We start from the raw sequence: 13,777 nt of genomic DNA on the forward strand, positions 1-13,777 counted from the left end.
CGTTTTCGAAACGTTAATAAATATATAATAATATAATAAATAACATAATAATTAATGATATAAACTGACAGCTAAATAATATAAAATTGAGTTAATATTTCCATAAGTATTTTCGTAATTATTATTTAACATGTTATTTAAAATGAAAATCTTCTAAAATAATTTTCATTAGAATATCATATTTTAAAAGCATCTATTATATTTTTCCCAAAATAAATATTTTAATAATATTCTGACTTCGTTAAATAATAATGTTGATCAAAAACGATAGTATACGATTGTTCAATACGTAATATTTAAAATAAACGTTATAATTAAATACATTATTATTATGTATTTTAAATCATCTAAAACAGACATCTTAAATCATCAACACACTTTAAATATTTCATTGTGCCTGCAACAATGCATATTGAAGCTAAAATAATGAGATTATTTTAACGTTCTGATAGTTAGTTAAGTTCCTATTCTCTTCTGTTTATTTTTTTCGTTCTCTCTATAAGTCATTCACTTGTACAATCTGGTGATGTAAAATTAAAAGAAAGAATAACAAAAAAAAATCTGAAAGAATAATTGTATTAAAAGAATGTTGATGCCAATTGCACAATAAGTGGATAACAAAATATTCTTGTCAACAATGTATGCGTCAGTTTTATCTTTTATGCGATGGTGCTCTCTTCTTTCTCTCCGATATTCTGCTATTCGAATAATCTAACTGATTTACAGACCAGATTCGAGATAAACCGAATCGGTCTTTATATACAATAGATCCTCGCACGAATCGATCCATTGAGAAAAAAACGGCAAAAAGAAAGAAAGTCCGATATATTTGCGAAGTCCGTGCAGCCAAAAAGAAAAGAAGTGTCCCTTTCGAGTGCCTCTGAAGTCTGAAAAATCGACTGATGTCCAATGAGGCGTTAGGAACTGTCCTCCTTTCTTTAGGCAAGGAAGAGAAGAAGCTCGTTATTGCGTTTGCATTCTAAGAGGAAATCGTCGTCGTTCTTATCATCGTCGTCGTTACGCTGTCTACTCAAGCGGCGTTATCCCGGGAAAAATATGGAGACGTTGCAGCTTGTTATTTTCTCGTAAGAAAGGCGGTCACACGGGCTATAAAAGGATATTCGGTCCTTTACTATTGTTCCGCGATTGGACCGAGGAAATCTAGCCGACCGGGGCAGTTATATTAGCGCGTATCACAAGAGCGACAGGTCGGTACATTTACCCCTCGTTATCTCCTTCTCTCCGTGTTTCTCCTTTTGTTTTATCTTTTTCCCGATGACTCTCGCATCATTTGAGGATTAAGCGCTTTTCTCCCTTTTAACGTCGCCATTCGACTACCCTGCTGGATCACACAGTATTTTCACCTATATTTTTTTCTTAGGGAATTACTTTACACTTCACGGAATAGATAAAAAAAGATAGTCCCAAAGTCCCCGACACTACCACCCATCAGCCTGTTAAGTCATTATTCTCTTTTCTCGCTGATCTCCTTTAAGTTATTGTTTTGCGGTTCTCCGTCGTTACCCTCTCACGTCGCTTGTTTTCATTGATTTAATGATTAAACATATTATAAAAAATGTTAAATATAAAGTATTAAATATAAAGTATGCTTTAAGATAATAAACTGATATCATCGGACAAACTGCGAGAGCGGTGCCCCTCATTCATTCAACTTCTTCGTTGCGTTGAGAGACAAAGAAATATTCTGTATTTATTGTTTATCAAAATTATTCACTGCATTGAGAAAATTTTAGCAATGACTATGTAAACATTGATAGAATTGTTGATGAAAAGAAGAAATTTGTTAGTTGTAAAATTTGAAAAATTAATTGTTTTACGTTACGCATTTTCAAATACTGAAAAATTTGTATAGAATCAATCAATTAACTTTTACATTTATTCATAATATTTCACGTAAATTTCTTTTAATCGATTAACTTGCGAATAAAAATATATTCGTTGATTTAAATGTAATTGAAACTCACTGATTTCACGTCAATATTTAACAAATAGACCACGTCGCTCTACTGAAACTTGCAATGTAACTAATAGAGCGAATTTGCTGTATAATGTTATGCTGACGCACTAAACATCTCATCCATCTTGAATCGGAAAACATGAATCGAAGAGGCAGATGAGAGGATCGGATTTGTGACAATTTATGCTGGTAATTTTGGTATTACCACATTCGGAATTCAGTTATCATCATTACAACAATGTCACATAATATCATGTACATATAAGCATTAAGCATTGATACACTATTCATTCATTCAACGTATCCTTCTGATGTACTCATATTTAAATATAATATATTTCAAGCGTATATTTTTCGTAAAGCATAAGTTATAATAGCTAAGTTTGGAAAGCATTAAAATAAAAACATTTTATATTAAACGAGGACAAAGAACTCTTAATGTACAAAACAATCGAAATTAAAAAAGGCATGTAAGAGTCAAATATAAAATTCAATATAATAATCCAAGATACATATAAAATATAAAAACATTTTGTTTTTCCATTAACATAAACTAAGTCATTAACAAAAAGAGATAGTTTATAACAATAAATATAAAAAAAAGTAAGTATAATTTTCTCTTAAGATTTTGTAAAGTTAAGAGATTTGACGTCTCATATGACTGATATGACATAATAGGAAATAATGATTTTGTGTTTTGTGAGAATGATGCGATTTTGCATAAAAACATCTTTCGCATGCTTGCCCCTTCATTCATAAGTTATCGAGAAAGATTTGTCTTTATTTGTCAATATACGAAATATATGAAATGATTCACAAATGCAGTTTGCATCGTGAAACGATCTCGTTTAGCGCTTTCGTAATATGAAGGTGAACGTCTAGCGACGATCGTTAAATCACGGTCGTCGTTTGACTTCTCTTGAAGCAGCGGAATATTTGCAGTTCAGGAATACACACACGCGCGTGCGCGCGCGCGCACACACACACATTCGAGTTTAAGATCTTCCCTGAAGAAGTTCTCCACGAATGTATCCCGTCGCCGCCCCGTTTCCTAGAAATATCTTTCTTAACCCACGTTCCTACCTCACACGGAAGATCGCCCCGCGTTTCCATATTTGCGAAGAGGGTAGCTTAACCGACGAATGTTTTTCGGACATTGGAAATACATTGAAGGAGTCGGATTGAGGAACGGGGGTGACGAAGAATTCTTTACGGCGATCAATCATTGTGGATGATATCCAGTTTTCCTTCTACTACCATGCCTCGTGAACTGTACGCAATAAGACACACAAACTAGACTAGGAGATCGGAAACGAGCGAAGAGGATGGAAAGGTAGCCGCGGGGGTGATCCCGAAAAGTTATTCAAATGCGTTAAGTAGCGGGTTTCGAGGAAAATTGGAAACGATTCTGAGTGTATCGAGCACATCCCTGGAGGAAAGCGAGGATCGGATCGAAAAAGGAAATAGTAGGAGAAATGGGGGAGGACAGGCTTTTTGAGGGATGGACCAACGTCCGAAAAACATTAGGTATACATTATTTATGAATTCTCTTCCCACCCATATATTGTTCCAAGAATATACATAGATCTCAATTTCTTAAGACAATAGGAACCGTATTTCCTTTTTTAAACATTTTCTGAAGCGAATCTGAAGCGATATTGTTGGATGACACTATCTTCAATTAATTTCGCTAATTAATTTCGATCGCGACGGGGCACCAATCGCAGTTTGTCCGACGTTAACGACGTGACGCGTCATTACTGCTTTACATGCTTGACATGGAGGAACAGCAAGCCGTGTGGAAGGGTTAAAATTACGTGGGAGGGAAGGGTGCAGAGTTTCGATCGCAATCGCCTTTCGCGGAACACGTGGAACAAAATGTGCGCACATTTACTAGATGAAAAATAACGAAAGCAAGCAAACGTAACACACGTGATAAAGTATGCAATAATACATATTAAGAAAAGTGAGGAAATATCTTAAAAGCATTATAGTTATATAAGTAAGTCTTATATAATAGTTTATATTAGAAGAGCAGACAAATCGCGCAAAAAAGGAGACCGTTAAAAATGGTATCTATATAGAAAGCTTTGAAAGAGGAGAATGATGACATTTTAATTAATAATAAATCCATTGAAAATTAGCTTAAGATGCAATTGTTAATAAAACTGAGGATTCTTTTACAAAAGAAATAATTCTTTTGTATAAATAATATTTTTTATTACAAACTTGAAAAGAATAGAAAATAGAATATGTTTTGTTGAAGATATCGATGAAAACGTCATGGTTTTTTTTTTACAAGGTTTTATGCTGATTTTTATTTTAATTTTTAAAATGTTATGGTTTTTTATATGGTTTTATCTGGTTTTCATTTTAACTCTTCGGTTTGACTGCGTAGTGAAGTTTCAATATTATTAAACTCATATTTATTACATTCAATATATTTGAACTGCTGCCTCGTTTCAAATTTTATATAACAAAATCAAATAACAAAATTTATGACGTAATAACAAATAAATATCAGTAAAAATACAGATAACAATTTAATATTGTTAAACGGAAAGTTTACAGAGAAACAAATCGAAATAGACGGATAAGAGATGATAATTCACGGGAGTGCAAACTAACGATTTACTATCCTTTAATTGTTTTCATCGAGCTTTAGGATAGGCAATCGTCATATCGAATTGTGATAGAAAAGAGATGCATTTTCCTCAAACGTAATTAAATGCAATTTGTGATTTTCATTTCGCAAATGCGTTATGAAGAAGACTCGAGAGGTTCGCTCATGAACTATCATCCACTTCGATTTCAACAAATCGATGTCGAAAGATGGACGTACATTTTACGTATGTAGGTACTCTATTAGTCGTTGCAGTCATGTGTATGTCAATAGCTGAATGCGTGTATGTGTGTATATGTGTGTATATTTACATGTGTTGTGTATGTATATATTAAAGTGGACCGCGATGCGGTCCCTCGCGTATCATTGTCAATCGATACGTACTTGTTACCCTTACCAGATATCAACAATGACATTTTACTCCGCTCCACACATTTTATATCGCGATCGATTTCACGATCCGTTGACCGCGCCAAACAGCTTTGAACAGTTTAAACTCAATTTTGATGACATCGATTTTCAAAATATCGATATGTATTTACAAAATATATATAATATTGGTTTTACTGTATGCTCTCCCTATACAATTTTGGCTAATAAACGCTATAAAAGTAAAAGTATCTCTGATAACTTTTATCGGCTATTTCAATATTTAGTGGTATTTACTGATGAATTCGGACATTGATTGGATATTTGCTTTTATTGCTATTGGGATATATTCGTTATTGAAAGGAATGATTGATTTCACATATAGTGGCTTACCAAAGTATTCAAACGGTAATACGCCTATATTAAATCGAATAAAATCGTTCGAATACTTTCACGAGGCATTTTGCACCCGGTGTAATCTATGCACATTTTTTTTCCCTATATACCTACATATTCTCATTCATATATACATATCAATATTTTGAGATTTTGAATTCTTTAAAAATGATACCCACAGCACAAGAGAGAATCAATAGTGCACCGTAGCTATAACAGCTCAATAAATTCCGAATTCACGGGTAGCACAACACACTTTTTCGCAAACACTCGATGATTTATTGTCTACCGCAGAACGAGAAAGAGAATAGATTATTTATATCCTTTGGAATCCATTGTTTCTTTAAAAAAATATTATTTTAAAATATAGTAGAAAAATAATTTATTGTATAATAAAATGATCGTCATAAAAACTGTCGAATATCCTGCTAATTGATACAAAGATGAATATAGAAATATAAAGAGAATATAAGAGAATATGAAACGAGATGTTATTCGTATATCGAGGCTAACAAATCTTTTCTTAATGTCTTTAAACGATGCCTTAAAACGATGAAGTAACTTTGATATAGTAATTATTTATCAATTTGTATGATTCTCATCGCAGACTGCTGTTTGATAGTGTTCTCGTTATAAAAAAAATATGCGAAACCAACACTGCGACAGATATCGAATAAGTACTTCAATAATGTACAAACTTTTTCAAAGAGAAGATATCGCGAGTCGATATCGCAGCCGAGCCAGCCGTCGTGTCGGCCGAGCTGACACTCTCTCTCTGCTAGATATTAATAATTTATCTCCGAATATCCTGTAACTAGGCGAAGTTTCTCATGGTTTAACATTTTCCCCGTTTTCTTTTCGTCTATTCTATCGTGTCTCTCGCTCGCTATTGAGAGTTGCAAAAACTTTGTGAAATCAGAACTAAACTCTCCCCGTTTTAAAGAGAATTCGTGCTTTAAAGAATCTCTCATCGTCCAGTCCTGCTATTTTTCGTGCAAATAGCAACGCGCGTTCGGCGGAACCTGCTCGCGTTCTGGGCGTCGTCCAGTTCGAGAATTCGTGATCCCGGAACGGAGAGTCGCTTTGTCCCTCACGAAAGTTTAGTGTACGTCTCTGCGGAGGATCCTCAGGAATCTTCGAGTATTGCACGCGTGTCTTTGCTTTCAAATCGCCCGAATTACCCTCGGGAACATGGGAGCTATCTCTCGTTGATTTTCGCGTCGCAACACGCTCTCTCGCCGCGATGGAATCGGATGGATCAAGCGACAGCAAGTCAGTTAGCGTGTAGCGATGCTAGCGTTAGAGTGCGCGCACAGCTCGTTATCGGTATCGTTAATCAGTGAGTTAGTTCACAGAGGCATGGCGTTGTAGAGGTCCAGATTGGGATGGTAAAATAGCGGTGTCGGAGTGGGCGGGTTATGATGGGGCGCGGGTTGCGCCTGTATGAGGTTCAAGTTCAAGTTCAGGGGCGCGATGTGGGCCGCATTGTGGTGGTTAAGGTGGTTAAGGCTAAGGTGGTTACCTGTCGGGTAGGGTAATCCGAAACTAGGGTACCCAGAATAGCCGCGGCCCGCCGCGTATGCCGCGTACGCTGCCGCTGGGAAACCTGCGAACACAACGAAAATTTCCGTTATACTCTTCGTTACAAGTGGCCCAACCTCGATTAAAATATAATTTAGTACAAAATAAGTATTAAATATTCTGATAGGTCCGATTTGATTTTGCTGATTTGGTCCTGTCGCTTTATAAAGCTATAGGTAAACTTATTAAGTTGTATCCGTCAGAATTATAGCCATATCTATATTCTGCTTATTAGATTAAATTTCCATTAATATAAAAGCTAATGAGAGGTTAGTAGTTAATCCGCTAAATTCTAATATTTACATACGATTCACATCAGTCCACTGAAAGATATGCTACAGGTAAAATGCAGAGAATAGAAGTAACTCGTTACTTGTAACGAAGTTACAGTTACAAGTTACTACTAAGTTTTTGTAACTTTACTGGTAACTGTGTTACTTTTTTTTGATAGCTGTAACGATAACGTAGTTACATTTTTTTTGTAACGGTAATGAATTTTACAGTTACTTTTATTGTTACTTTACACACAATTGGGCACGGTTTGATTGGACACAAGCCACTCATAGCGCTTGAGACTAGAAAGCCCCTAGGCATCCGTCCGTTGTAATTAATGATCGTCGATTTTAAAAAAGTAACGGAAAAGTAACGAAAAGTTACTTTCTCAAGTAACGATAACTCGTTACTTTTTCTACTCGGTAATGAGTAACTTGTTACTTTAAAAAAATAATTTTCCATTCCCTGGTAAAACGTATGTTAAAGCAAATAGGTGAAATGGACAATTATGTATCAAGGCTGTGAAGCTATATGGTATAGCATCATTATTTCTTTAGTTATGTCTATAATAGGGATCGTCAAAGTAGGTATCGAGTTCTTTACTAGTCAGTACATATTTCACATACTCACCATCAGGTAATGCTCCCAGAGACCACATAAAATCTATAAGGAAAAACAAACTCGATTAAAATGTAGTTTCGACATAGACTAATATATATTTCTGAATATTTGTTTACTTAGTTTTATCAATTTTTTTTTCTTTTCGATTTTTCCCCTTTATTTATATTGCATGTTCGTTAGTGCAACGATTTCAAGTCTCCATCAAAATTTCTGCAACTACGTACGAAGAAAGATATTGATCGTTCGAAAACTTACGAAATAAGCTACGTGTCAGAAGTAAAGTTTCCACATGTCAATTATTTCCGCGAAGTTTTATATGTCGCAAGACCAATATTTTTCTTCGAGCAGGCGAAGGTAGGCGTAAACATTTAAGAATATGTACACGGAGATAAGTTAAGTATGAAGCGAAGCGTTGCAGAAATTCGTCGGGATTTAAGTGTAACGGGATGACTAGGTCCAAACGATAAAAGAGAACGTAAAAAGAGAAAAAAAATATAAGAAATAGGATTAAAAGCTTTCTAGGTTAAATAGAGAGTATGAGAGAAAATTAGTGAGAGAGAGAGAGAGAGAGAGAGAGAGAGAGAGAGAAAAGAGAAAGAGAGAAAGAAAGAGAGAAACAGAATGACAGAGAGATCAAGGCATCCATGAAATTTCATAATTCGATACTAATCCAAAAGACCACACAACTAAGATTCTCACTATGTATATATGTATATCGCATCGACTATATAGCGCATTTTCTAAACTGTGTGATAAGGTACTAGGTAACTACGCGCTGCCGAGGTGTTTCCAATTCTACGACAAAATAAACCCTCCTATGAACTATGGTTATTGTAGCCTCCAAAGGTATTAGTTAATTATTTACCGTTAAGTAATATTTGCTAGGCTCTCTATATAGCTTATTAGATATCGACTAAAAGTCGGTAATATGCCACCACCTGAATGCCTTCCGTAAATGATAAATTTGCGGAATGATTGGACAATACACACGTATAAATAACGTGCTCTAGTTTTATTTTTCTATCATATCGTGTGTATGTGCGTGGCATAGCACCGGCACCACTACTCACATTTATATTGACGATACAATATTGAAAAAAACACTGACCACAATAATACTACACTACTAGACTCACTATGCTAGTGTCCATATCGACGTTGCTCTCACAATATTACGCAGATGGAAAGAAGTATAAGAGCGTTTATTCTAGCCATTAAAATACACTGATACATATTAATAGTATTAGTAATTTCGTACCTAAAGTCTCTCTACCGGGCTGGTTTTGATTACGTCAAGCGCTCAATGGTATTTTACTATCATTTTGCACTCTTTTTCTCTGTCTCTTAATGGCTTTCTAAACTCTTCTGAGCTACAATAAGATTGCATGTACGTCGAGCACTATCTCACATTTATCTCAATAGAATCATTTGCAGCATTATATACATAGATATGTATCTTTGTCACTTCATCGAAATACGTGAATAGATCTCGACGATACTATGTAAATAATTCTTGCGCGAATTACGCGCGTGCTTTTCTATATAACATCTAATACGTACACACCTTAACTTTCTCAGATGCAACATATCGATCTCACGTAGAGCAGACGTTTACGTACGACGTATTAATATTAACAGTCTCTCGCAGTTCCGAGGAGCGCATAAAGCCTGTCTCAGCTCGAGTTTACGATCGAGTTGCCGGTCGATTAACGTTTACGTCACATCGATGGCTTCGGCAACGTGGAATTCATTGAGCTACTCTCACTAGAATTTTATGTTTCCCCTTTGATGTGCGTGTCCCGTCTCGGACGAGGAGAAACATTCGCGAGGCCGTGTATCAGGAATGCATTCCGTCGAATCGTTCTGCGCCCCCGTTATAAATTATGTAAGACATCAGCGGATACTCTATATTCCCGTAAAACCCAAAATCAACTGGCCCAGCCAACTGTCACAAAGACCAATAATAAAACCGCACTATCAAAGTCTGGTCTACTTACGAAACTGACAGTGTTGCGCCTCTCTGGCTAAGTACGTATTTTCTAGGACACACGTCTCACGCATTATTATCAAGGTAAATGATGCTATGCGGCTTAAGAAGAGTTAAGTACTATGTAACGAGTAGTATATGAGTGGGATATACGGAAGCTGAGGTATTAGGTATAGACAGGTATACGCACGATATATATTTAGTATATATCCTATATATATATATATATAGAGAGAGAGGTATAATATTACGTGTAACGTAATATAAATGTAACTATGTAATGTAGCTCGTTAAGTAATAGGTACAATATAATAGGTCTCTTTGAAGCCGCTGGTAATGCGTATTCTTCGCGGAAGACGTTTGAGCACTGCGCTTTATCTCGCTTCTCTCGCGAATTATTTTGCGGAAGGAAACATGAGTGGGAATGTTACGACGGAGGCCAAATGCCTTCCCTGTGAACAATTCTTCGTCGACGAACGGACGCGAGTGCGCGATCTTCCGCGAAGACGAACGCCTAAAGTATAATCTAAGCTAACGATATCATAGTGACTTCCCAAAAGCTATAGTCCACTAGTAATCTCAACGATAGGAACGTGTACATAGTATATTAATTCGTTTAAAACTGATTCGCTCTCTAACTAATCGAACCTAGAACGCCTAGTCTCAATAATGTCTAAGGTATGGTAACAACACAAATGTTTACCTAATTACCTAGATATGTAGAGATAGATAGATATATAGGCTCCGATATGTATATCTGTTTGGTCTATTACAAAAAACTATAAGGTGTAATGCGGCTCTCACAAAATATATCGATATTAATATCAAATGCTATGGCGTTACCAAATAGGTAAGATACAAAACAATATATAACGTATGTATCGTCTGGCATAATCTATAATGGATCGTTAGGTACATATCAATACGGAGCGTCCGAAAACCACTAATATATGTATTATTTGATATTTATATTTTTTTACAACAACTTGATTGTGTGAGACTGCTGTTTGTCGTAACGTTTACTGTTGTACAATAGTATTTTGAATTCTAATGTATGTAAAATGATAATTAAGCCCCGAATAATAATTTTCTACTCATACTTAAAATTCACACCATGTTTTCATCAATTTATATATTTTAGGATTTCTTATTTTCTCAAAATTATTCAAGTTTTTCTCTCTGATTTGATTCTTAATATCAATTATTACCGAGACATTACCGTTAGTTTTGGGACACTCCATATAAGTATAGAATATAAATATATTATACGTATATATGTATATGTATATAGATTCACGTATGCATTTATATACATATAAATAGTGTCGAGCTTGTGTCTTTCCTTTTGAGTATCTTTATATCGTCTAGAACACAGAGTTCTTTCTTGCTTCGACATTATGAAATTTCATGAAGTCACTTGCGAAAAATATTCCGGAAGACGCGACAAATGAGAAGTGCACGTGTCGCCAACCATTTCCTGCGGGCTCCCTTCGCGCTAACCGCTCTCTCGCCGCATCGCCGACAATTTGCGTCGGTATGCGCCGCTAATTGATTTTCTTCAATTATCGCTCGCGTACTCGCGAGGAGTACACGCAGCGAACCACTATCTGTGGGAAGGGGGAGAAAGGATGTTTTTCTTTTGTATATTATTTCAATTTTTTTTTATAAAATATTCGTAATTAAAACGGCCTCGACAAAGAGCGCGTTCATTGTTAAAACAAACGATTATTTCGTTCCGAAAAAATATTCTGCCGTTTTTAAAGACGTTCGAAAATACGCCACGAAACGCGACCGTTTTCCCATATCCTCTATCGCGACTTTCAATTGTATTACCCGATCTCTTGTCGCGTAACCTCGCAGACGACAATTTCTACGTTAGAGCTTTGTTCGCAACGCGCTAAAATTTCAACTAGGTTCTATCAACGAATTGACAGCCGCCGAACGACGAACATACAATCTCCATCGAGGACTTGTCGTTTTGTTTCCCCATCGCATCGGGGTGACCTGAAAATTGCTGCTCACCTTGTCTTTCGATTTCCTGTTCTCTCATTCCTCCTTCGTTGAAGGCTCGATGTCGGTGTTAATTTCTACGGCGTTTTAATCGAAGTGCTTTTAACGGCAAGTGTGATGGACACCGAAAACTTAATTATTCGACGTCGGTAGATGATTGAGATTTAGTTAGACACGACTTGTGTAGTTACTGTTCGTTCACCCTGCCTATCTTCATTAATATGTAAAAGAAGATGTTTTTATATAATTATATTCATTTTCAATAGATACTTTAATAATTATACTGATCTGACAATGTTAGACAACTTTAATTATTATTAACTTCTCAATTCTCAATACATCTCCGATTTTTCAATTTCAAAATATTATAGAAATGATTGTGTAACTCATAAAAAAATGTATTTTAAGAAAACGTCAAAATAAACTGATACTATTTCTTTTGAAAGATCGAAGAGAAACACAAAAATTTTATTTTTTAATTTAATAATGTTTTATTGAAAAGCAAAAACTTCTTAAGATTTCTGTTTTATGTTTTATTAAACCAATTATAAATGTATAAATCGAAAGATAATCCTATTATTCTTCTGAAAGATCACAAGATCCATATAAATTTTAAAGTTAAATTTTTTTTAACTTAATAACGTTTCATTGAGAAGCAAAAAATTTTTTAAGACTTTTACTTTATATTTCATTAATTAAACATAGTAAATTTAAAAATCGAAAGACAATCCTATAAAGAGATACGTTCGACGCGACGGCGATTTACTTGAGCATCGTTAGGTCGTTTTCCCTCTACATTTGAACACTTTGTTTATTGTCCTACTATCTGCGTTACTAATTATCTACGAAATAACTACCAGTCTTTTGCGATCCATTTGTCTCGTTGCTACATGTCTACTTTCTTCACTACGAGAAAATGAGGCCCCATAGGTAACTACTACGTCGATTAAATCTGCAATTCGCTACGCGTTTTCTTCTGCTTCTACGATCACAGTTTCGCCGAACATTGCCAACCGCGAACAGCTCCGCGGAAATATCGCGTTCTCGATATGTATTTCGAACCGATAAATAAGATACGGTTTTACTAAATCTACAATATTGCACTTTTTGAAATTGATACCTATCACGCTCGATCGTTTGATCACTGATTGACATATATTAATTAATACTTTCGATTTTTTTCGTTGACTACTTCAAAACGAAGAACTCTCAATTAAGGAATGTATAGAGTGTTGTTTAATCCACTGTAATATTTCATTAAAAAATTATACATTTATTACGAGAGACTAATTTTTTCCTCATCAAGATTCCTAAAATCTTACAATAGATAATAAATAAAAATCATAAAAAGTACATTGACGTTTTCGGCCAATTAAATCTTAAATAGATCCAATAAAATATACGTATATATATTTCTTTTATATGAGCGTACTTAATTCACTGAGTTTCAAACTTTATAATTCATGCAATCTAAATCGATCTATCCGAAATAACAAGTTTTTTGGCACGTATCAAAATATTATTTTTAAGCAAGACTGAGAAAGACTATTGCGTTTACGATTAAAAATTGTATTATTATGTTGTCCTCGGCACATACAAATTGTAAAACTCACGACGATATGCTATAACGAAATCTAAAAAAATCACTCGAAAAATCGAGATAAGCAATATAGAAAAGAAGAATGACTGATCGATTAAAATTAAACGAAACAATAATCGGACGTAAGTCTGACACCCCCGGACGAGCTACAATTATTGCGGTCGCGAAAGGGGTGTGAGTATCGTTGGTCATAGGCCGATCGTAGGTATTGGATGGTAAACGGCGCCCATGTCGAGGCCCTGAACACCGAGCAGATCGCTCATGGAATAGGTGAGCGCAGCGGCGCGGGACGCGGCCGCGACCGGATGTGGCCGGTAAGACGCCGCGGCTGCGGCCGCG

General features: G+C 35.4%; 1 protein-coding gene across 3 annotated transcripts in view; it reads right to left on the reverse strand.

Moving 5' to 3' along the window:
* Positions 1–13,777, reverse strand: part of Rbp6 (RNA-binding protein 6) — a 701,590-nt gene that overhangs the window by 30,452 nt on the left and 657,361 nt on the right. For all 3 annotated transcript variants that reach the window (XM_018462127.1, XM_018462129.1, XM_018462128.1), the window contains 2 exons: positions 7,851–7,883; positions 6,889–6,972 (listed from right to left, as the gene is read on the reverse strand). In XM_018462127.1, coding sequence (XP_018317629.1) covers positions 6,889–6,972; positions 7,851–7,883 — 117 coding nt within the window. The remainder of the gene's footprint in view (positions 1–6,888; positions 6,973–7,850; positions 7,884–13,777) is intronic.

This window comes from Mycetomoellerius zeteki, unplaced genomic scaffold (assembly GCF_001594055.1).
Source record: "Mycetomoellerius zeteki isolate Tzet28-1 unplaced genomic scaffold, Tzet1.0 scaffold135, whole genome shotgun sequence".
NCBI lineage: Eukaryota > Metazoa > Arthropoda > Insecta > Hymenoptera > Formicidae > Mycetomoellerius > Mycetomoellerius zeteki.